We start from the raw sequence: 25,953 nt of genomic DNA, 5'->3' as shown, positions 1-25,953 counted from the left end.
GGCACAAGCAATCCAGGTTTCTGCACTGATGATAATGTTCTGACACAGGTAACTGAGGATCTGACAAGGAAAGGTGCTCTGCTGGACCTCATACTTGCAAACAAGGAAGGATTGTTTGGGGATGTGAAGGTCAGGAGCAACCTTGGCTGCAGTGACCATGAGACAGTGGAGTTCAGGATCCTGAGAGGAGGGAACAAGGCAAATAGCAGGATCACAACCCTGGGCTTCAGGAGAGGAGACTTTGGTCTGTTCAGGGACCTGCTTGGAAGAATCTCATGGGATACGACCCTGGATAGGAGAGGGGTAGGAAAGACTGGCTGATTTGGATCACATGGATCGCATCCTCTGGTGGTGCATTCCAATGAGCAAGAAATCAAGCAAATGTGGCTGGGAGCTGCATGGATGAACAAGGAGCTCCTGACTAAACTCAAACATTAAAAGAAAGCATATAAGAGGTGGAAGCAGGGTCAGGTGAACCAGTAGAAACATAGACACACTGTCTGAGCATGTGGAATGTGGTGAGGAAAGTCAAAGCCCATCTGGAGTTGCTAAGCCCATATGGTGAAGGATGTGAAAGGCAAGAAGAAAGGCTTCTACAAATACTTCGTCTGCAAAAGGAAGATGAGGGAAAATGTGGTCCACTGCTGAATGGGGCAGAAAACCTGGCGACACAGGACACAGAAAAGGCCGAGATTGTCAATGCCTTGTTCACCTTGGTCTTTATTTGTAAGATTTGCTTTCAGGAATCCCGGGTCCCTGACACTGGTGGGAAAGTCTGGAGCAAGGAAGGCATCCCTTGGTGAAGGAAGATCAGGTTAGGGAACATTTAAACGAGTTGGACAGACAAAGGCATATTGGACCTGACTGGGTGCACCCATGGGTGCTGAGGGAGCTGGCCATTGTCATTGCGAGGCTGCTCTTAAATATCTTTGACACGTTGTGCTGACTGGGGGAGGTTCTTGAGGACTTCTTGAGGAAGAAAACAAATGTCGCTCCCAAGAGGGGCAAGAAGGAAGATGTGGGAGACGTGGAAGATCTACAGGCTGGTCAGTCTCATATCGATCTGTGGGAGAGTGATGGAGCAAAACCTCCTGGAAGCCATTTCCAAACATTTTAAGTACAAGAAGGTGATCAGGAGTAGTCAGCATGGATTTATGAAGGGCAAATTGCGCTTCAGCAACTTGATAACCTTCTGTGATGAGAGGACTGGCTTGGTGGACAAGGAGAAAGCAGTGGGTGTTGTTTATCTTGATGTTAGCAGTGCTTTTGTCATCGCCTCCCATAAAATCCTCATAAACAAACTGATGAAGTATGAGACAGTGAGATGGATTAAACTGACTGAACTGCTGGGCTCAAAGGATTGTGATCTCCAGCTGGAGACCAGTCACTACTGGTGTACTCCAGGGGTTGACACTGGGGCCAATACTGTTTATCTTCTCCATTAATGACCTGGATGATGGAACAGAGCACCCTCAGCAAGTTTGCAGACGATACAAAACTGGGAGGAGTGGCTGATACACCAGCTGGAGCTAGCCTCAGTGGTGCCCAGCAAGAGAGCAAGAGGGAATGGGCACAAACTGATATACAAGAAATTTCACTTAAACATAAGAAAAATCTTTTTTCCTGTGATGGTAGTCAAACACTAAACAACTTGCCCAGAGAGGTTGTGGAGTCTCCTTCTCTGGAGATATTCAAAACCTGCCTGGACGCGATTCTGTGCAACATGCTCTAGGTGACCCTGCTTGAGCAGGGGGTTTGGACTAGATGATCTCCAGAGGTCCCTTCCAACCTCAACCATTCTGTGATTCTGTAATAATTGCTCCACTTACCTCTTGAATAATAGTATTCACCTGGAAAGCTGAGTAATTTCAGTTGTGAAGTGATTATAGTCTGGCATAGAAAAGATGGCAATTAGATAAGGGGAAAGGAACCATCAGGCACAGCAAATCCTTAATTTCAGTTGGATTTTCTTTTCTCAGGTATTTCCCTGCCTATATAAGCCCAAATACTTACTTTTCCCAGCTACTATTCCCTAATTTTGCACCGTTGCAGCAACCATGCTAAAATTCAATTTAACTAAAGCATGATATTATCTCTAATATCAACCAATACCTCTGTAGCATCCAGTGGTTATGTGCAGACTCAAGAGTTTTATTAACCTTGTTTTTTGTTTCTGAAAGTGTAAATGTGATCAATGAAATTTTGAGATAATGGAATCTGGAAATCATTAGAGTATGCAATTGCAGGGGACAATGGAAAACACAGAGTAATAGCTTTAAAATATTTAAAACTAAGAAGATGGTATTAATTTATCTAGGACAGATTGAACAATATTTTATGTGGGGGAAATACATGCTAGGTTATGGAATGAATAGTGGCAGAAGATAAGCAGAGGGTAAAAAGAACTACAGATTCAAATAGTTAAGCTTCCAAATATTCTGAAGGAAATCACTAAGGGATGTTTATTTTTTAAGTTCTTAAATTCTTCCATCTGCAGATCCTATTTCTGCTACTGATATTTCTAATGATGAACCTTGCATTCAGCTGGCCTGTCAGGTGATATAAATGAGAATTTAATAAGGACAGAAAGAAATGGAAAGGAAACATTCAATAAAAGATACTGATGATATACTGACTTCTTTTATTTTCTTAGATGGTACCAAAGTGCATAACAAACTTATTATGAAACAAACTGTATCTATCTTTCTTTTCCAATATATTTTCAGTCCTTAAAACAACCCATTAAAGCTAACAGATAGGTTCTGAGATGTGGGGCAGAAATTTGCCGCAGAGCATCCTGACCCAGCATTCCTGTGCTGTATAACACTGCTGGGACTGGGCAGGCTGGAAAAGTGTGCTGTCCGCTGCCTTGGGATCCATTCAAATGTTTGTCCTTAGGGGTCAGTTTGACTTTTCTCACCCTTTCCCATCCCCTCTCCCCTGCCTTTTCTGTCCTGTGTGGCTTAAAGCATCATTTCCTCTGTCCTACCTGAAGCCTGAACCCTCAGGAGTCTCATGGACGATGTGAGTAGGCAGACACAAACATGCACACACACACAGACACGCACGCATGTGCTGTGACACACAGTTTCACAGTATAACACTTCTCTTCATCCTCTGAGGGAAAATGTGGATCATTAACAATAAAGTGAAGGCTGGGTACAATAGTCTGTGTCACTTCTTCTGTCTCTTTATTGGATTCCTACTGCTGGTAAATTCCTTTCATCTTGAGATGATGACTCCTGTAGAGGATGAAAATCTGGGATCCTGACTTCTCGTACTTTCTAGACTCCTGTGGTTGAATTCCAGGATAGCACATTATATGCTCTTGTTGAATGACTTCTTTCTCAAAAAAAAAAATAAAATTCTTCTTGCTAGAAATCCATGAATGTTTGTGTCTGAATAGGGGATGATTTTCTTTCTATTATTAGAACTGCACTCTCTCTTCCTCTCTTCAGTTTCTCCCCTTCCTTGCATCTCAAGTAACTAATGTTCAGTTTTAAAGACAGGGTAAAATAGCAATAGTGATGCAATCTGCATAAACAAACTAGAATTGGCAGATGGGTTAAAATTACATGCAAATTGTTTATAACCTCATGAAGAATTAACAATTGGTACAGACAGGTTCACCAAATTGTTACAATATCACTTATTATGAAAGAGATGTTTTAAGAAGCATAGGAGTATGAATGCTTTCATTTTATCTTTTATAATCCAAATAGTCACTGTTAGAAAAATACATTCTTATCAAGCATTGTTCTACTGCTGGTTTCTGTGTCTGACTGTAGAAGTGATGTCAAAACTTTGTTGGAAATAAAAATCTTTATTGGCCATTAATTCTCCAACTTATTTAATAGCTGTGCATCCTCATGTCCCTGTCTTATCCAAAAAATGGCAAAAATATTTTTTAGAAACTCTACAAAATTGTGTGTTATATGTTAATACAGTGGGAACACATTATTTTGGGGGGTTAAATATCATCCCATATTTCACTTATTCAGGAAGAATGAAGAGGGCACTCTTCTGGAAGTATTTTCTCATCTGAAAGCTGATCTTCATGGTGATAGAAAGCCCTGGAGAAAACTCATCTTCATAAAATTTTGAGCCTACTTTTCATGTTTGATTTATTTGTCACTTCTTATTATAAGTAGAAGAAAATTGTATTTGTACTCAGAGCTTGGGCAAACAAAGTGGAACCTGTCTTTAATGTATAGCCAAATTAGCTTTACACTTTTGAAAAATCTGCTAAGGTCATTTATTATTTCTGATGGAAAACATTACTTCCTAAAGGTGGCTACTTTGAAGGTAGCTCTGCTACCTTCAGTATGAGCATCTGCTGATCTTGCGGTACATTGGAGCATGTGGGAATTGGCTGGGTCCTCAGATATGTGGTGTTACTCACTGTGTGCACTGCTAGGCTGTGTGTGTTGCCTGCACAAGTTGATGTAACTGTTTGTCTAGCCAGTAATAGTTATAGTGCCAGTAATAGTTAACCTTTACTTAACCTTTAAGCCTCAACAAAGATAAAGAGCCATTTAAAGCCCAAAGAATGCATAACTGATTCAATTAATTTTACTTTACTGCACTGAATTTTGCCTTTCTGAGGTTGCAGGATTGATGTTGAAGTATGTATATTTTTTTCTGGTGTGTGTGTGTGTGTGTGTGTGTGTGTGTATGGCTTTAAACCAGGAGGAATGCATGGGATTTATGTGCATGAGTGAAACTCTGGAAGCCTTGTACAAGATTATAAATCTGGGACTAGTGAAACCTATGATGAGCAGTAATAAAAATGTCATAGATACTGACTTTAAAAATGAATAAACTAGCTGAAAACAAGTCCAGATATCTAAACAACTTTCCATTGAAGAAACAAAACCAGCTAGTCCTGTCACAGACCAGAAAATGAGAAAAATAATGGTTGTGGATAAGACCTCTTGTAAATCGAACCAAAAAGTAGAGAATTTGAAATCTCCCTGGCCAAAACAATGAGAATCAAACTAATAAGAAGCATTCAATTTTAAAAAAGTAGGCCATTTTGATGTTTACATGACATTTATATTGACTTTTAATTCCTTGTGGGGAAAAATCAAACATTGCTTTATTTTCCAGAATGGACTCTCTTAACTTCAACAATTTCCCTGCTGCAGCATTTGAATTTGGTTGCTTAACCCTCTAAACTCTTTCCAAGAAAAATATTGAGAGATTATGTTTTTAAAAATATAAAAGCTTAGATTTCCCTCCCCTCCCTTTATGTTTTTAATGGTCCTAAAACAGCGGGAAATATGGGTAATTATAAGATATAATGAGATAGCACTATGCCAAAAGAGACTTGAGAGGAGTGTTCAACATAGAGCACCTCTCTGGTAAGCAGAGGCAAATGCACCTACTTCACCTGCTACTACTTTTTATCCAGGAGGACGATTACATTGCCAGAGCGGGCAGCAGCTGCAGTTGTTGGAATGAACAGAGAGAAGGGGAAGTCTATTTTTATCAGATGAAATGCTACATTTTTTTTAGCGTTTCTGAAATAATCACATGTGCTTGTTACCTTGAGTTTTTTTTGGGGGGGTGAAGGCATGTCAGTGTACCTTTTTCTGCAGAAGTATTTCTCAGAGTGGGAGGTATTCATCCCATACATACCAGGCTGAAAGCAAAGAAACTGTGTTCAGAAAGGAGCTAAATAAAAAAAGTGGTTAAACAGAGGAAAAGGAGGATGAAAGAATTAAGCTGATACTGGTGCAAAAATAAAAAGGGACAATTACTTAAAACAAAAGCCTGAAACATTTAAGTGCACTTGGGAAATTTTATTACAGCTATGTAGGCCTGATTTACCACTGCTTGTGCCCTACGTAATCATATATTTTGTGCACAGTACCATATTGTAAGAATGGGATTGTTTAAAGTCTTTTATTAAGAGTGTAAATGGCTGAATGTTACTACATATTGTCAAGTAAAAAATATGTGCAAAACAAAAAATGTGTGATATATTACTGAGAACCTGGGATATCTTGTTGGACAAATATAACACAAGGATTTAACTAATAAATTATCAGACAGAAGGGATTTTCATGGTTATGGTGGAATGACTTTTACCTGTTTGATCACAGTTCACTATGTGCGTAATATATATTTTCTTAGCAAATGTACAGCAGGACAGCAAGGGAAAAGGCTATTTTTTCCTCTGGTCCTGGTTGCTGCTTTTTGACTTGGGGGCAATCCTGTTAGGAGGGTGGCAACATTGTCATACACATACTTTCCTTAATAAGCAGGTTTATATAGGAGAAATGCCTAGATTCTTGCCAAAGGCATCAGTTCAAGGTGGCTTTGGCAGGAAGTGAAGGACCCAGGCGCAGAGGGCGACACTTGGAGGGTCCTGAGGAGAGTGCAGGTAGCAGTAGGGCTTGCTCGTAGCAGAAGGGGACAGCAAAGGCATCGAAGTGAAGGAGAAGATGAGATTTTATTGAAGACTCAGGAAAGGATGTGTGGTTTATTGTAAAATAGGCAGTTACTGAAAGCTGGTGGTCTGGAAAGCGGGGCTGGAGGAAAGGATCTGACCTGTAAGAATATGATGAGTGAGAGAGATTTGGTCTGCAAGCCCTTTTTAAATTAGCCCTCTCACCTGGCAATCTGAATGTGCTCTGCATAAAGAAATGACCTTTTTCTACTTTAGTGACTTTTGAAGGATTGGATCTTGGGATCTGCGCTTCAAGGAGCATTTCTTGCAAGTGTGCGATCCCATGATAGTAGTCATTTAATCTGATCTGAGTAATAGTTAGACTTCGGTGAGCAAATTTTTGCTGGAACTAGCACGATCTCTTACATGATTATCCAGCCTTGGCTGTCTTCTTCAGCAATAGAAAATTAACCATCTTTGGCAAGTTGTCCAAGGAGTTAATTACCTTAACTATGTTGTACCTTCTGTTTAGTCTGAATTTATCTCGCTTCTGTCCTTGTCTATCATTAACTTTCTGTCTCCTTGATTGCAATCTACATGCAGTCAAGTTACTCATTAATTTTTTTTAGGTAAACTAATTAGACACAGTTCCTTTTGTCTTTCAGCATTTAAATTTTTTAACCATACTTCTGGTTTCCAAAGGCAGAGGGAATGTAATTTTTCTGTGCTGTGTTCCATTGATAAAATATTCAAAAATTATATCTGGCCTTTTTCATTCTTGCTCTTCATTGTTTCACTGAGAGCGTGCAAATTTTTTCAGATTCTCAGGCTTCCACACTAAAGCTGCCTTTCTGTCCAACATGAATGGAGTCACTTATTCCTAGATTTAGGGTAGTATACTTGGCCACACGAAATTCCATTACCCTTTGTTTATACCTAGCTTAAGAAGTGGGCTAGATCACTCTGTATCAATCATTTCTCCAGTACTTACAATTTTGGCCACCCTGGCACTACCAGCATCCAAAGCAATAAAGTTTACCAGCATTATTTCCCCTAGGTCTTTGATAAAAATGTTATAGCAAGCAGTATCTAAACCTAACACAGTCTTACAGCATAATCTGTTCCAACCAGATTGTTACTGGATCCATACCATTCCATGAATCGCTGTTTACAGCTTCATTTTAAAACCTACTAGACAGATTTTGATGCATTTAATGACTGTCATTTTTCCTATGCACATTTTAATTTTCTGTCTCTGCTTCCAGTTGCTACTGTATATAGAGGCAAACATATAAGAAATATATACTGGTGACATTTTTTGACATAAAGGCATCTAATGAGAAAGAAACTCCTTGAACAGCTTGAAAGATCAGACATTTTACATTGCAGGCAAAGCAGTTTGAACGTTAATCTCTTTCAACACTAAAGCTGACAGTACTAGTCCTTACTTAGGAGATATATGCATTACAAAGCTGCCTTTAGAAACCAAATGGCTATTGAATGCTCTGAATATCAGAAACACTGACAAGTTTTCTATAGAAGAATTTTTTTATTTTCTTAATCTGTAAACAGTGAATTCTATTACTAAAAGCAATAGCTCCGAGCAGAGAAATTTCAGTCAAAATGATTTAAAAAATAATATATCTATGGTTTACATGGGGATGAGCTATTGAATTTATCTGGAAATCTCCTTGCATACCACAGCCTGAATATTGCAAAGGATTTTCCAAAGTAGAGCATGCAAGTGGTTAAGAAATTTTTTATATCTTTAAGTGATAAGGTTTGTGAATGAGACAATTGTTATTCATAAGCTGGAATGTCCTGAGGGTCATGTAAAACTATTTTTTTTAATAATTAGCATGAAATCAGAATTTTAGAAGGACAAGACTACCATAAGCTTAATTAGAATGGTCCTATAATTTCTGTTGTTGAATATTTACTGAAACTTTTAATAATGCATTGATGTGTTTGAAATGTATAAAAATATCCTTCTTGCAATGTCACAGAAGCTCATAGCTCCATAGTTTACTGTTTTGTCTAGATATGCATAGAAATATAGTCTATATATGTATAAATGCTATTTTTCAGTATTTCAAATTGAATATCTTTCTGCTGTAAGCCAATTTCATTAATTTTTGCCATTCAGGAAATGCTGATGTTGAACTTCACTTGAATTAATTATAAGCAGTTTTTTTGGTGTTTTTTGTGTTTTTCAACAGACGCTTTTGAAGGACCGGAGAAAGAAAATAATCCTGTGTTTACTGAGCCGGGAGGAAATGTCACTTTTACTTGCCCTTATAATATTGGAGGTTCAGTGCAGCAAGTGATGTGGGAAAGGATTAAAGCAGATCGGATAGATAGCATTGTCTTGTGTAACACATTAGGGGAGAAAAGCTTTGGTTCAGATTTCGAAGAGCGTACACTGGTGGACTGCACTCCTGAGGCAAGCTCCACGATCATCCTTCAAAACATTACAGCTTCTGACTTTGCAATGTACCGCTGTGTAGCTACTGGAAGAAACAAAACCTATGCAATGAGTTTTACAGTGGCTGGTAAGTAAAGAAGCAAAGTGATAAATGGTTTCACAAAGAGGACCTTTTGAGGTATCACACTTTTACTATAGAGAGTAACACTTAAATAACAAATGAATACCACATTCAAATTTGCAGCATGTAAAGGATAGCAAACTTTACTCTTTTTGTTTGTTTGTTTCCATAGTAAGGAACTGGTTTTAAGCTCCTCTGATCTTATTATATGACTTCAGGACTGTTTGTGAGAAAGTAGTTTGATGTTAGGAAGGAGATACTTTGGAAGAGGAGAGACTGCCCAAATTTTCAGGGAGAGGTTGGTATTCCCCTGAAGAAGGCACTTGAGGAAGTCCCTACTAGCACAGATGCCCTGCAGGGTGCAGACTTAGGTCACAGGAGAGAGACCTATGTTCCACAAAAAGCAAAGAGCACCCTTCTATTTAAAAATGTTAAAATTTGTAAAATGGCCACTACCTTATTCATGTAAGGAATTTAGGGTGAGGTGAATAGCTCTCTAGCTTTTGCTTTAACCATTGTCACAGTTTGATCATAATGGGAGCTTAGGTATCCATATGTACTAAAATTACACAGACTGTGAGCTGAATCCCACATTCATATCTATTTTCTTTTATGATTGAAAAAAAAGACTAATTTTGGGTTATTCTTTATAGAATACATCTGGAAGATATGGTTCTTGTACCACCCCGGTCCTTCTTCTCCTGCTGTAGCATTCAGTCAAGCTTTTTAGTATCTTTAAGTGTATTGCCTTTGTTCCTGGTAATAAATGAATGTTCAACAGACAGCCCTTTAGCAGTGTCAAGAGCTGTGGCATGAGGTATAAAACTTCAGAATATCCTTAATCTGTGATATGGTTTTTGAGAAGCGGAGAATACTCTGGGGAAAAAAGGCTGACCTATTTTACTGAAAATAATCAACTACAAAAGTCCATGAAATTGAGCAGAATGTCATAAAAGGCAGAGAAGTTTCAGATGTAGAAGTCCTCTCTCTCACCTCTGACTACTTTAAACACTCAAATTTCAAAATTTTGACCACATTCATATAATCCAGCAGATATGAACTATAGAGCAATGAATATATTTTCTGTTCACTCCAAGTGCAGTGGTTCTCATACTAAAACTAAATCAGTCTATCAAATAATGATTTTATCAAAAAATCAAACAAAAAATTATCTGTTCTATGTACAAAAACTGTTTCTTCTTGTAAAAGAGAGTTTCCATGCTTTATGGCTCTTGAAGCAAATCCTATAAATCACTGCTATTCCAACAATGCCAGCATGCAGTTATGACTGTTTATTGGAGAAAAAAGGTATGAAACCAGTGAAAAAGCTGAAGTACAGTGTGATTCAGAAAATATCTGCTGTTTCCCTCTTAAACACTCACATTGCAGTATGACACACTGCCATATGTTGACTTTTTTGCAGTTCCAAGGGAAGTGTTTGTATTGACAAGGATTTCCAATCATTTGTCTTTAATGTTTGGAACTGTTTCATAACACATGACTAATAATTCTAGGGAAATAAGGAGAAACACTAAAGGGAAAGAGAGAGACAGGTCATGTGTCAGCTTGTGCAGCACTCTGTGAGACAGTCAGTAAAGTCCCTTACAAGCTCAGAGGGCCTTATTCTGTCTTGATTTGACATCTGTGCCTTGAATGAACCAAGTGGTGACAAAAACTTGATATGTCTTTTTTTTTTCATTCTGTCAGTTCAGTTACTTCATTTTGTCTGGCTTAGCATTATAACGAAGCCACAATCTAGCTTGGATTTGCTACCAAACTCTTCTAATGTCTTTCTTATGCTGATGTGATTATGCATGGATATTGCAAATCTTCTCACCTTGCCCAGTTCCAAAGATGTTTTGAAATATTGAGTCTAGGAGTTGGGAGAATAGCTGCAGTTTAAATAACAATAGGGAGACATTCTGTTTTGGTGGAGAGAGAATAAGACAAAAGACAGGAAACATTTTTTGGAGAAGCTGCTGCTGAGAAGATACCAAGAAATTTTGAAGAGGAGAAATCTTGTGGGAAGGGAGGTCGAAATAAGGAAATAGGATTTAGGGATTATTTGCAGAATTCATAATAGTTTCAAAAGCACTGATTCTGAGAGATATCACAGTAGAATGAAGAGGCTTGTTTCTTGTCTACAGGGAAATGTATTTCTGCAAGGAGAAACAGCATGGAATTTCTATGAACAAAGAAGGGAGATGTAGGAGAATAGGTATTCAAGTGTTTGGATAGTGTTTGTTATTCTTGCATTTGTACCAGTAAAAGTCATCAAGCTATATTCAGTGTTTTCCAGCATTTGTGAAAGCAAAACCATGAGACTTGTTCAATGCCATTAAGCTTGTCCATTCTATTCTACTAAATATTGTGACTTTTGCTTTTCAGTAACAGAAATTCCGAGCTGAAATGGGTGTTTTGCACATCCATCTTTGACCTCAAACCCTAGAAAGCGTAAAGTGACAAGAGTGCATAAGGTAGTGTACCTTTTGTGGAACAAAAGTTTCAGAAAAAGAAGACTGAATATTACATAATCATATAATGTATTCAGGAGACTTCAGATTAATTTTTGATGTGTTTGTCACTATATTTCTGCTTTTGAAAGCTCTATTCATATGGAGGTTGGTTGTGTCACCAGATCCCACATCTGAATTTACTTACAGTGCTTTTTCCTTTGATTAGACCTAGGCTTTTTACCATGTTTTTGAAGGAAAGAAGCAGGCTTTACAATAATCCATGCATTGTTTTGGTAGATATAGGTGAAAGAAGGGTAGAAGTCATGTGAAAGAACTGAAAAATTAAAAAGATGGAATAATAAGTTCTCATTCCATCCTGAAAATCTAGCCATCTTTAGAAAGGTTTAGTGAAGTTTCTTCTTCATTTTTCTTTAGCTGACAGTGAGATAGCAAGCTCTTTCAGACAAAGGAAAATGGAAAAGTTGTTCATTGCTGTGTGTTCGCAGTAGATCTGAAAAAATGGACCAATGATTGTATTTAAACACAGTTTTAGGGGTCAGAATTTCATTACTGATTTATACTAGTTGAACAGCTGACCCTCTATCTGACTTAGACATCCAAGTTTGAAAATGTCAATCTCTACCTGTATTATGTGTTCTTAGTAGTATATAAAGGTAAATCCTTTAGATTTTGTCAATAGACTTTTTTAATGTTTTTGAAACAGAAAAAGGGCATATGTGAATTTTGTGATTCCTGAATAAAAAAGTAAGCTTTGAATATTATTAGAGCTGTATCCAGTTGGATCACAGTGGCATGCAGTTTTAAAAGGTTCCCACAAAAATATTAAATGGTACTCTTTTTATGTATTGTCTAGGGTGCTTCCATATTACTGCAAATAAAATTTTCTGCTTGTGGTAACCTTAGTGTAGTGACAACACCTGCAGAAGACCTGGCGAGGAGTCAGTGACTGGCAGAGTACGTGGTAGCAGCCCCAGCGTGTGAAACTACACACTGACCAAATTCCCATCAGGGCCAGGCATGCATATTCCATTTTGTCAGCAACATCTAGCTGCTTCCCGGACAGTAGTTTCTCAAGGTTAGCACAGCTGAGATAAGGAAATAGTTCTAGCAGATTTAAGGGGCCCTTAGGAACGAGTCAAGTCCCACCTGTGCGTCCGAGCTGTGTGTCTGATCTGTGCCTCCAGCAGCCTCCCATCGGCAACCCCTCCTTGCGGTTCCCAGGGCTCCCCATGCAGTCTGTAGTGTAAGTCCTTTATTAAACCTATTCTGTTTAATCCCATATGAACCTTGACTGTCTCTCTCTGCCGGTATCCGACCCTCTCTTGTCTGCCTTGTGGTCACACTTAGGTATACCTATAAAGTTAAGAGGCTTTGTACACTGTTTTATGCCAGCCCCAGTTCCCTGATTGTTCAGAGTACATAAATGTTAGTTTTAGGTTCTGGGCTACACCACATCATTGCTTGGGAAACTAAGGCTTGAGGATTGTCTATGCCAGCGCAAAATCTGCACACACTATGAACATTAATTACAGCAGATTTAGTTCTCTCAGCCTGCTTCAGTCCTTCCAAGTCAGAGGTCAAATCCAAGCCCAAGAGGCCTTGTGCTCTTCCATGCTTACACTACAGCTTACTATTGCTTACTACTTACAGCTACCTCATGGGAGGTTACAGACAAGACTACTTCTGGAAGTGCACAGTGATATGACAAGAGGCAATGACCACAGCTGCAACATGGGAAATTCCAACTATATGTAACAAAACAAAACAAAACAAAAAAACCCATGAGGTTGGTCAAATACTGGCACAGGTTGCCCAAAGAGGTTGTGGTGTCTCCATCCTTGAAGATATTTAAAACTCAGCTGGACACAGCCCTAAGCACCCTACTCTTCTGCTTTGAGGAGTTGGATGAGATGACCTGCAGCGGTCCTGCAGTCTAAAGTACTCTGTGATTCCAGCTCATATATTCCATGCTGAAGGTCCCACAGTAACATAGCGAAACACACTTCATAGCTGTGAAAGCTATGTGTAGCTACTGCGTCCACAGATGCTTCATGGTCAGAAGGATGCAAGCGGGTCCCAAACAGACCAGGTCCCCATTTTCCCTTTGTCAGAACCAGGTGAAAATGCAGTTTCCCAGCAAATTGCTTGGTAGCTGGTTGCGGGCATCTTTAACTGAAGCAGTGAGCAAAGCTACTTCAGTGTTAAAAAATCAGAGGCTTCAGTCATCACTCTGACTGTGACAGGCTCTCACAATCATGACAGCTGTCAGTGAACCAGGATTGTCATGTGAGTTCAGCGTCTACAGCTCAGCAGCTTGCAGTGCAAGTACACCTCTTTGCACTGACAGGGGAAGAAAGAAAAACATCCTAGCCTAAGACAATCCCTTTTCCCCTTCTGATCTTGTCTTATAGATGGATTTTTAAAATGCCACTTTGACTTTTTCAAAGGCTGCGGATAGCCCTGCGGTGGCTCCAGGGTCTTAGGCTTGCTAGTGCCAACATCAGCAGCATGTCTGTGCTGTTTGTGTAGGGCAGAGTCTGAGAGGCTGCACTAAGCGTGATCCCCTTTATGGAGAGCACTGGTAATTTATGCATGAGGCTGATGAATTGAATTTGGGTGCATGCTAGTGAGACTTGTATTGATGATGTATAGAAGATTCTAGTCTATACTTTTTTTTAGTTCATGCTTCTTTTGGATACCTAGTTTATTAAGTTACTGGTGGACCTTTGGCTTAAATGGATAATGTGTTTTGAATTGTTACAGTTGATCATCTTTTCGGATCCACTTGTCCTGCATGAAAACATCTTTAAAACACAAAAGCTTTATTTGAGCTCTTTGTGGACACTGGATACCTGCTTGTAAGAGCCAGTTATTTCTAAAGAACAGTGACACAGGCATCCTAAGATTTTTCAGATTGTCATTTTTGTTCCCAGATAATCAAAATCACATGCAACAGTTAACTTCCATCTAAAACAGGTGATGATGGGCTGGTTAGGCCTCAGGACACTGTTAAATTACTTCCAATATTATTTTTAGCTATAATGGAACCTTTTCGCTCCAAGACTGCTTACTCAGTTTTAGAGAACAGGAATCAGATAATCACTAAAATAACAGACCAGAATAGGACAAATCCAGCATTGGGCCACAAGTGGCAGATGAGAAGTAAAGCTGGGGACTCCATGTCCTGTCATTGAAGGTTATCATACAGTTCTAAGCTGGGAGAAGATTTATATGCCATAGAAAATAGATAGAAAATAAGGAGGATAGTATTTATAGATTAGTTTATAGATATAGATTTATAGATACAGATTTCCCAAAACAGTAGGGGATGAGGAGAATCAGAGTAGGAATGAAATAAGCTTCCTTTTTCCTTCATATAAATGTAAGATATCAGTCTTTTTGTGGGTCTCTTATTCAACAAAGCATCTTTTTCTGAGCGTGAATGCATTCATGCTGGATTTCTGCCATTCACTTGTGGGTGAAACTGATGTGTAGTTAGGATACCATATGTACCAGTCCAGCTAGGCATGTGACAAGCTGTATGAAGACCCTTACAGTGCCCAACTTCTTGTGAGAACAAATAGCTGTCTGGCCCAGCAGTACTTGCTCCACAAACCCAAAGCCAGTGCCCTGAAGATTGAAAACCTTCACCTAAGAAATTTCGCTATCTTATAGAAAAAAAGCCAAAGATATAAAGCTGCAAGAGAGAGAGGAATAGGTTATCTAATGCTTAAGAGAAATTGTGTCAGTAATTACAACTGTATATCTGTATACTGTATATATACAGTAATTACTGTAATTGTATATTTAAAGAAAACAAAAGCCTCAGGAATGTTTTGCTCACCTCAAATGCAAAGAAACAAAAGGGCTTTGAATTGTTGTTGCTTCTAAAACAAAACTCAATGACTTCTTCTAAAACAAAACCTAAAGACTTTTCTCATCCAAATTTAATTGTCAGCTGATAATCCCATCTCTCTCTTTTTTTTTTTTTTCACTCAGAGATTGTTATCTTGGCCTGATAAAGTTGAAAGTGAAACTTCAGGAAAAGAGAAATGAAGTTTGGAGTGCTCAGACTACAGGGCTGGACGGCCACTGAAATTTGGAACACTGTCTAAATTCACCCATTCATGATGATAATTAAACACAGGATTTTTAATGGAGCAGCTAAAATCTTAAAGTTTCTTTCTTGCTTACAGGACGTTTTCCCCCGTCTCTGTAACTACTCACTGGCATAGATAAGGATTTTCAGTGATGGGTAGCTAAACACTTAGAAAAAAAGTCATCATCATTTTTTCTTGAGGTTGGGCACAGATATATGCACTCTCCTGCCATTTTAAGTATCTAGCAATTGCAACCATGCTGAAAGTAGAGTGCTTTTACATGTGGTTACAGTTCAAAAGATATCAGCTTGTGTTATCAAGCAGCCATCTCTGATGTGTCACATACCTTCAGCAACATGTGTTTCTGAGAGAATTTTCTTTCTTTTTCTTTCCAGTAGAATAACATTGAAATTCAAGGATAAGACTATTCTGTAATCAGTATTTTTGTTATCCTTTCCAATGAGCACATTAATACTGAAGAGGTGAGAGTTAGCAAGTCTCAACTGGTATTCAGGACAGCCAGGTAAAAAGCTGTGAACCCGTTTTATCCTCTTTCAAATCCCTCTTATCTTGGCCATGATGTTCAGGACAGAAAAGCCATCTGCTGATGGATCAGCAGCTGGCCAGCTGGGATTACTGTCATTAGTGATGCTGATTATTTTAATTTCCCTATGTATTGGGCACATAACTTCCCTGCGTATGCAGAACACAAGCTCTTGGAGGCAACTGCTGTTTCATCTGCAGATACTGTCTTTCTCTGTACAGTGTCAAGAACACTGAAGAGGGACTAACCTACAGACAGACTTTTTTTGCCCCTTTGCCCATAAATTGCTAGTCTTTATTTATAACACAAGAAACAGCTTTGTGGCCATAAGATATGGCCACCATCTCTTGTAATAATACAAGAGGCATCTCCATGACTTCTTTATAGTGAAGTTACCATTTTTTTACTCCTCTTTCACCCCAGAGCACCCTCATTTCTTTGTACTTTTTGTTTTTGTTTTACTCCTACTTGTTCAGAAACTGAAGAACATGTAAGAAATATTTCTTCTTTAACATGTAATTGGACAAACTTACACCTAATGTTTGCCTCATTAAGACATTGGTAAGATGAACCAGCTAAGATGTGCACTGTAGTAGCTGCTATTGCTAGCCATATATGCCCTGTATAAGGTAATGTTTATTACATACTACTTGTGTTAAGTCTGCTTGCTTTTTGTGCTATCAACCTTAAGTCTACAGAGAACTAGTATGGAGGTGCAACAGAGAAACAGGAAGCAGGGCACTGGGGTAGGCTGCAAAAAGTTGACTTGAAGTTTTGTGGTTTGACACACATTTTCTTTTTAATGCCACTAATGAAGTTCAGAATTGTGACAAGAGAAAAAAAAAAAATCACAATGAGTGTTCTAAATGCTTAATAACTGTACTGAGGACCTGTGTTGTGGACTTCCTGGGTGACTTTGGGCACACCACTTCTTTTCTTTCTTTCAATGTTTTTCTCCTCCTGAAAAATGAGAATAATATTACACAACCACTCCCCAATCTTGAGTACTATGAGAATATATTGGCTGATACTAGAAGTGATCAAATCACAGCATTTGCCTTGAAGTTATAGTCTTGCCTATCTCTACCCTCTAGTCAGGGCATGTTGCCCATAGCTTCATATGGAGATGTGACACTGTATCCAAGAAGCATAAGCTTTTTAAGCAAAGCTGAGGCTAATATAAATGTAGCCTTTCCTGCCTTGGTTGTGATTCCCAAAGAAAGCATTTTTGTTTCGACTGGAACAAACAGGGTGGGTTTCCTGACATCTGTCATCAAAGCATGTGCCATACAGGGTTAGAATTTTTTTTCCATCATACTAGGAGAAGTTTTTGTGGAAATATTTTTGTTAAAAAGTGAAGATTTGTCTTTGAATTAGAACAGTAGAAAACTGACACAACTGTGTAGTACTGAATGGAAAAACCTCTTGGGGCCTGAGATGCTCTTTTTGGTACTCTGAAAAACATCTTGTTGCCTATGGAGGTATTGCATGATTGTTTGGTTTCTCTTACAGGAGGACTTTTACAATACCAATAACATTCACAAAGCTAGTCTGAGTGCTTTTATTATCCATGTATCAAGTCACCTGTGTATGTTGTTGGTCTACTTTCCTCACCAGGGGAGGGAGGGAGACGGGAAGGGAATATACCAGGCCTCATTACTTTATTTCATACTGCTTTGCTGTGTTCACTCACCTTTGGTCATCCCAGTCACAACTCTTGTAAGAGCTAGTTCAGCATAACAAAGGCATTTTAGAAACGAGGAAATGGTTGCGAGGTCTGAATATTGAGCAGAAGCTGTCATGCAGTAATGTGTCTGCGTAACTGTTGATTTTCGACTTAGTGTACCATAGAAAGTTCATGCTGTTTTTCCAGAATGCTAATAGTATTTATTATAATCATATTTTAGCGACTTTGGATCATCAGTGGTTTATTATCTACATAGCGGGAGGAATTTCTGCTGCTTTTCTACTGTTAGTTTTCTTACTGATCATCTGCATCACCACTGCTTATCACAAAAAGTGAGTAACAAATCAATTTGCTTTGTATATTGAGGAAACATGAAAGTATGAAGGTATTAACAGCTTATCCTCTAATATCCTTTTTAGAGCCAGTTAAAAAAGGTGGATGTGAAAATTTAGATTTTCTTGCCAAAATTTTAAGCATGAAAAGAACTTCTCAGTCTATTAAAAAAAATTACATTTTCATATTTTTTTCTCTTTTTTCTTATTAAAAAAAAATCAGCTTACTCTAATCTCTTTAGTCAGCTAAATGCTTACAGTGGTATTAGCTGAGACTTCATGCCAAGGGTGATTTGTCAGGAATAACACAGGCATAGGTGTGCCTATCTTGGATGTAGAGAAGGATAGGTGACATGAGGTTTTTCTAGATCTTCCAGCACTTTTTGTCCTTCTGATTCTATGTTCCAAATTTGTTCATGGACAGACCTGAACTAATCATTTAAAACATTACCTAAGTTTGCTGTATTCCTTGCCAAATATGCAATAGTTGACTGACTCATGAGCTCTACTTCCAATGAAAAGAAATAGTGAGCATGAAAAATATTTCTTCTCCTTATCACAAGATAAAAAGCTGGTGGACCTTGTTAGAAATATATTATTGGATCTGTTTGAATAGGAAGGTCTTTTTATCTGGTCCAGGCATTGATGAAGCAGTACTAATCTCATGCATATTACAGTTTGCAAGTCAGAGGAAAAGCTACTTGGATTCTTATTGTAGTTATTGGTTTCAGTAGGAAAATAAACTATACCAGTGTTATCTCTTATTTGGACTATGCTGTCACGCATGGTGCAGTTCTCTATTATGTTTCTGACTGAATGTGTGTCCCCAGAAAGAAGAGGAAGAGGATCACACAGGCCTTAGCGAAAGCTTTGTACCCTACTCAGACTCGGGTAAGATCAGCTGGCATTTACTTGTACTCAGTATTATATATTTCTTAATATCTTTTTCTTCTGTGCCTGATGTATATAACCCTTGAGTCTTCTTGTTTAATCTTAAACTATACAGACAAGAAAAAACAAATATTTTAAACTATGGCTAACACTTATTCATGATTTTTTTGGTTAATGGTATTTAATGTTTCATAGATATATTTAGAGACCCAACTGCATCATACATTATTGACAAAATAGCTCTTTTTGTCTTGCCAGCTTTTTTAATATTTGTGTATTGGTAATTTCTATTTTGCCCAAGTAGCTACAGATAAAATGAAGCAAAAAATTTTATCTTGTGCTCTGATGTAGATGGCACTGACTTTATTTTTTCTTCTATTTATCTTCACTATATTTTGTTGGACAGCTGTTTCAGTGCTTCTCCTTTCTTTCTGTACTGTAACAATCAGTTTTTTGGAACTTTGTGATTTTTTTTTTTTTTGTAATAATCCTTATTAAGGCCTGAAGTTTACAAGTGGAAAGATAGGAGTCAACTTTGCTGCTTCTGCCTCTTCTCTTCATAACCTGAATCAGGTTGTATCATGCTCAGGGAAATGTCCCCATTCTCTCAGCGGATGTGAGACTCTCTGGCTTTTCACCTGTTCCCTCTCAGCTGGCATTTCTATGTGATGCTGCAGGGAGCTCCACAGTAGATATGTCCTTACAAACCCACCGACCTCCTGCATTTTTCCTTTTCTCTCATTCTGACTTTTGGGTCACTGTTTGGCCCAGAATGAAGCAGTCTGTGGGGCAACCACAGGCCAGGGACTAGCTGCTTGCTGCAGAAACCATCCATCTTCCTGTGCCAGTTAACCAAGTCACCATCACATTAAGTTGTCCTAATGATATTACTAATTCTTAGTGTGGTCAATATCTTTGGAATAATTAGTGTGTTAAGATCAGCATAGGTGACTATTTTAATATCTGAAGTCAGGGGAAGGAGGCAGGCCACTGCTACTTTACCTGTGCCCTGATGTGGATAGCTGTGAAATATATTCAAAGCACATTTTTTCATATAACTTGAACCTGAAATTAGTTGGCACAATACACCAAGATAAAAAATATTTTGATTGATATTTGTATATTTCCTAATAATAAATTACTGTATGACGAGAATTTGTCATTTTTCTCCTTGCTCAAAATTGCAGCTGTTTTGCAAAAAATCTGGATCCATATGAGAAACTCAGAGTTTGAAAAATGCTAACTTTTTGCAAGCTGTCATCCTGTCTCCACTCTTTCAAACCTCAAACCCTTTCACTACTTCATTTCTTTCTGTAATACAAAAGGGATCTGTGTTTTGTACTATTTACATACAAATCTCAGCCTCAGGCTTCCCTTATTTAAGGGTATCTTTCTGGCAGTCCTGGTGCTATTACACTGGGGGCAACTGAAACCTACAGCCCACTGAAATCCTTGGGCCTTAGTTCCACTCCTAGTACAGTTCATGACTGAAATAAGCAATTCTTCTGCTGAACTTTGGCTGAACTCTGCCTTTCTCAGGTAACTTTTTGCTGAAATCCTTTAACTTGTTCTTTCCTTTTTTTTTAAATGTTCTTCTAGCCTGTTAACAGTTACGGAAGATCCAATTTTCAGGGTACAGAGAACACAGAAAGAAGAAGAGAAGAGTCATCGCTCAGCCAGACAGAGGAGATTTACATCAACTGCAGAAGTGTCTCACACAAACCTAAGAAAAGACTATTAACTTCCTTCTTAGACTGAAGTAACCAAAGTGCAATCAGTGTATTTGCATCTTACACTGGATTCTGTTTGCACCGGCTTGACGTGGAGAGTGAAAGCGGCTGTTCCCAGCGCTGCCCGGGCTGCCACGACTGGGCAGTGCGGCTGCCTGCACCCACCTGTTTCACATTACATCAAATATGTCTTTGCTACATTGCAGCCTACAGCTCTGATTCATATGTACAAGTAAAGGCTATTTGTATTGTTACAATTTAAGCATTTTTTTTACCCAGTGGGTATATTTTTAAGCAATAATTTTAGAACTGCTCTGATATGCAGAACAGAGCTGCATATGCTTGCATTAAATTAATTTGATCTGAGAAATCTATGTGTCTGAGAAGTCTATGTGACAGGGTGAGAAAGAAAATGTGCTTGGTGTTGTCTATATCTGACACTTTTGTATCTCGAATTCAGAGAATTTGAGAATTGTTATAGAATAACAAACATCCACAATTTTCCACACTGTAGGTGTTATTATGCTGCTGGGCAAACAGTATCGTTTAGCTGGCAAAGGCAAAGGTATCAGGGATCCTTGAACCCGGACTTAAAACTATGAACAGAAGCTTGCTGTCTGACAGCTGTATGGCTATACAGGCTTCTTGACACTCAACAGCTTATTTCAGCACTTGCCATTTGGGGATGGAAGAGAAGCTTAGCCTCTGCTCCATACACGCACGCACACACACTCTGTAGCGCCCAGGAGAAAACAAAGCACTCAGACTCTGTCACTGTCAAGTTATATTTAATAATAATTTATTATAAGGTTTAGTTGCACAAAAAATAAATGAGAACATGGAAGATACATGGATAAATGGCGCAAAGCAGAAAAAAGCGTGACTGAGAACATTTACAAAACAATATACATACATACATATGTGTATGTGTATATATTCTGCTGAAACCTACAGAAGAAACCACACAAAAATAGAACAAACAAACAAAAAAATCCTCAAACAAACAGAACTAGAAGGCAGACCTGAGAATTAGGATCTACACATCTTTTGGCCTTTTACAAATCTGCTTTATTACCAAGGACGGAATCCCAGTAGATGAAGGTGTTACCATGATGGCGAATAATCATATATGTCTGCATACCACAAACTGTATATGCCTGGACCACCTCTGCTTGATTCCCCTTTTCTCTTGAAACATTAGTAAAAATGTTGTTAAATAAATATATATATATATTTATTTATTTATTTATTTACTTATTTTTAAGAAAGGGGTGGTTGGGGGAAGGCATCATTATCGCCTACACCTCAGTTACCAGTTCCACTTGGTTGGCTAGGAAGGAGAATCAGCAGCCTGACAGTGAAAAGCACATTTTGCTTAGCCTTCATGGGCACAGAAGAATAGGAGTCTAGGCTCTTCTGACAATAATGGGGACACAAGGCTTTTCTGAACTACTTGAGTGATAATAGCACTGTGCAGTTATCCTACACTCCAGCTAAAAATTTTAAAACCTAAACAAAAGGTCTTTTAACCTAGCACTGAAGATGTAAATTGCTTGCAATGTCAAATGCCATTAGAAAACATCTCATTTTGGTTTTGTGTACTCCTGAACAAAGACACATACACTTTACAAGGGATATATCTTTTTTTCATTTACTTGCTGAAGGATTTTGGAAATATAAATGCTTGCTTGTGAAGTTGATGAGGATACACAGAACTGTACTATTAATAAGTTGTTTTATTTCCTGAGTTATCAAATGTCATAGCAGATAATTCTAAATTGTGCACAGCATTACAAGTAAAACCCTGTAGCATTGGGTTGTTTCTTTGATGACCTCACTTATAAATATCAAAATGCCAAAATGATACTGTAATGAATTTGGTTACATTTAAGTTCTCTGTCAGAACTCCTGATACAGAAATATCTATTAACTGAGAAGTTGGTATTGTTTCACTGTTTTTAGAGACAGAATACAACCCTAAAGGGAAGAGGTTGAGCTTAAGTGCCTGCAAGACCATATTGGTTTCCTTATTTCTGGTGATGCCCTTGTTTCTTGCCTCTCCTGGCTCCTGTAGTTTTTCTGCACATTATTATTATTTTTTAAAATAATTGCTTATTTTTGAGATTCGAGGAAGGAAAAAAAAATCTGTAGTGCACATCTTTGCAGTTATTTAATCTTTTTTAATTCAAATTCCATAGACATAGTACTTCTACCAGGATAGTTCACAGGGAAAATTATCACATCACACATAGCATAGTAAGAACAATATATTATTTTTCCAATAAAGAAACCCAAAGCAACAGCTTCATTTTTGTACTGTCGTACAAGTGAACAGCAGCTGAACATGAGACTGAAACAAATAAAAACAAAAAGGAAAAAAACCCAACCCTCAACCTTATCATATTCGCACTAGCTTAAAAGCTAGTAAATTATGCACAAGAGAAAATTCCAGAAAGGTCATTTGAAATGTAACGTATAAACACTTTAAATGTTTGTAGTGTGTAGTGTGGCAGGATGGGACCCAGCAAGAGCCTATGTGCTTTGCCAGGGTTTGGATTATGTAAATCGGCTTTCCAGTGTAAAATGGTTAAAAAAAAAAATTTATTTTCAATATTTTCTGTAGAGCTGCCTTTTTCTTTCACATACTTTTAGATACTTTAGGGTAAACTTAATCAACTGTAATTTAGAAATTTCATTCTGAACAATTACTGTGTTATTTCTTTCTGCACTACTTTCCCAAACAGGTAAAAGGAAAAAAAAAAATCAAGCAAATAATATGACACAACCATAGTTAGCAACCAACTCAGAATGCTATCCAAACTGTAGGATAATGTTGTCTTTTTTGCTGTTTTAAAGCCTTAGAAACTTTGCTGAAAGGAGATGAATATAATAAAGGACATTTTTATTAAACAACTGAATCTTGAATCACTGGATAACTACTTTTCTTGTAACAGGAAAATGGATCTATAAGATTTAAGAAAGGGGAAAGCAGATTTTTTTTCCCCCATGATATGGTAGATGAAAAAGGTGGATGTTTAAGTCCCATGTTCAACGGAAAATTCCGTGCTTTATAGTATTGCCAAGTCTTTAAACAGCTTAAAGTCACATCTCTTTAAAAAAAGAAATCAGAGACAAAGGATATTTGAAATCAGTCTTTGCTGGGACTTCTGAGTGTAGGTGAGACACTCGCCAGAATTTGGATGAACAGAAAAAATATTAAACTCACAGTTTACAATAGAAAGTGAAAGTTAGAACAGTATATTACATCATCTCCAGTTATTCTCCTTAAATGCATCCCTATACATTAAAGAATTTCTATGACCATAGAATACCTTCATGATACCGCCAATTCTGCTTTTCTTCATGTCCCCTTTGGCTGTGAGTCTTCGCATAAAACAGTGTTGCTGCCAAAAAACAGAGCACACTTTTAGGGCTGGACCCACTGCAGACCGCATGAAACTGGATTCCTCCAGACTCCTGCTTCAGGCAGGGGAGCGCAGCACATAACCCTCTTTACCACCAGCAACCTGCCCTAAATTCTTAGGCACCTTTTCTAATAGGCACTAAAAGTTTCTCAAGCACACTCAGAAACAACTAGTTTTAACTGCCTGCAGTGAGCAGTTTAATCATCTAACTCCTACCCAAGTCTTAATCCAGGAATAGAGGAGGGGAGGATCAATGCAGCAAACTAGGCAGACTATTTAAAGGTTAGATGCTATCAACATTTGTTAGTTTGATTGTAGGTGGATGCTAGCTTATTCCTGAAAGATTCAAATAAGAAATCTGGCTTTGGAGGAAGAAAAGCGTTCAGAGGACTGACCTTGCTATTGTCAGGTTCATTTCCGTTTGTCTGAGTGGGGTTTTTTTCATAATCGTAAAGATTTCTGGAAACTAGGGCTGTGATTGTTTAATTTTTATTTTATCCACATGATGTTTCTTAAAACCCCTGTATGTTATTGGGCTATGTGAAGTTCCATTCAAATGAATGGCAGTTTTTTACATCAGCTGAAACTCTGTCTCAGTGAATACTCTCCAGAGTAAGCTCTGGACCCCAAAAGTTGAAACTAAATGTCAAATTCTCAGTGTCTGTTATGCACAGTGGAAGTTAGGCAACTCAAAAGGTATTTTGAAATACTCACACATTCCTGAGGAACTGCCTTGGGCTAGACCACAGGAGATGCTGAGGACGAGATGAGTCCCAATTGCTGTGCCTCTCTGGGATGTGGTGTCAGGATGTATGTGGAGTCAGGGTGGCCAGCAGATTGCTCTGGCCCTATGAGGTCCAGCAGAAAGGGTCCTTCCCTGAGGCTAACGTGCTCTTCAAAAAGCTATGCAGGAGAAGGCTTTTCAATGGCATATGAAAGTCCAGCTGTTTCTGCCACCACTCATTTGTTCATGCAGTATCCTACTGGCTACATCGGCCAGGACATGGAGGACTTTGGTTCAGTTCTTCCCCCAGCTTGCACCAAACTCACACACCCTGTCCCATGCCCTTTCCACCCTTCCAGCTGAAGCTGGGCTTCTGTACAGACATAACCAATGTTTTTAGGACTGAGAGGAAGAGCCAGGAGGAGGCCTTCAGGGCCCTGTAGGCAAGTGGCTAGGGCACTCACATAAGGATGTCCTCCTTTCTGCTTTCTCCCACAACTCTTTGTCTTGTTCTTTTCTAATCACTGTATCAAGTAAAATGCATAAACAGCAATGAGGACAGGATGAGCATCTGGATAACACCTGGGCAAATGCATAGTAAGTTTGCCACCACTTCCCTTAACTGAGTCTTAAAATAAGAGAGCCTCAGGAAGGTAAATCATTTATAATACTAACCAGAAAGTTTTGTTACATGATTTAAGTGATCAATAGTTAATTATCATACTAAGATAGAGTCATACAAATGCGCAGTATCTGTCCTTTTTTCCCAGTATCTTTCTCTATTTGTTCTGAGGTCTGTGTGTGTGGTTGGAGAGAGAGAATGTATGTTTGGAGTACATATAGGTATTCCAAGTGCTCTCTGTCAACACCATTTTTTTCTCTGAACTAAAATCATCTGAATTTATATTAAATTTCCATAACTTACACAATAATCATAATATGCAAGGAGCTTTGTGACAGAACTCTGTCACATCATTTCATAATTAGAAGCATAAGGCTGGAGCACCTGTGTACATATTTTTATCATCATAAATGCAGATGCTGTTCTTATCACCTTGAGTCTGATCAGCTCTGAAATACTCTAAATCAATTTTAGTAATATC

At 38.3% G+C, this 25,953-nt stretch overlaps 2 protein-coding genes across 3 annotated transcripts in view; one reads left to right on the top strand and one right to left on the bottom strand.

The window, feature by feature from the left end:
• Nucleotides 1-20,729, top strand: part of CD226 (CD226 molecule) — a gene marked incomplete at its 5' end in the record, with an annotated part of 30,373 nt that extends 9,644 nt beyond the window's left edge. The window contains 5 exons of the mRNA XM_067292156.1: nt 6,267-6,269; nt 8,614-8,946; nt 17,969-18,080; nt 18,911-18,971; nt 20,571-20,729. Coding sequence (XP_067148257.1) covers nt 6,267-6,269; nt 8,614-8,946; nt 17,969-18,080; nt 18,911-18,971; nt 20,571-20,729 — 668 coding nt within the window. The remainder of the gene's footprint in view (nt 1-6,266; nt 6,270-8,613; nt 8,947-17,968; nt 18,081-18,910; nt 18,972-20,570) is intronic.
• Nucleotides 20,730-21,478: 749 nt separating this feature from the next.
• Nucleotides 21,479-25,953, bottom strand: part of DOK6 (docking protein 6) — a 266,798-nt gene continuing 262,323 nt past the window's right edge. For both annotated transcript variants that reach the window (XM_067290751.1, XM_067290752.1), the window contains exons 9-10: nt 24,841-25,374; nt 21,479-24,105 (exon numbers count right to left, since the gene is read on the bottom strand). The gene's annotated coding sequence lies outside the window, so the exon portion shown is untranslated. The remainder of the gene's footprint in view (nt 24,106-24,840; nt 25,375-25,953) is intronic.

The sequence above is a fragment of the Apteryx mantelli genome, chromosome 2 (assembly GCF_036417845.1).
Source record: "Apteryx mantelli isolate bAptMan1 chromosome 2, bAptMan1.hap1, whole genome shotgun sequence".
Taxonomy (NCBI): Eukaryota; Metazoa; Chordata; class Aves; order Apterygiformes; family Apterygidae; genus Apteryx; species Apteryx mantelli.
This window is presented reverse-complemented; position numbering and strand designations above follow the sequence as displayed.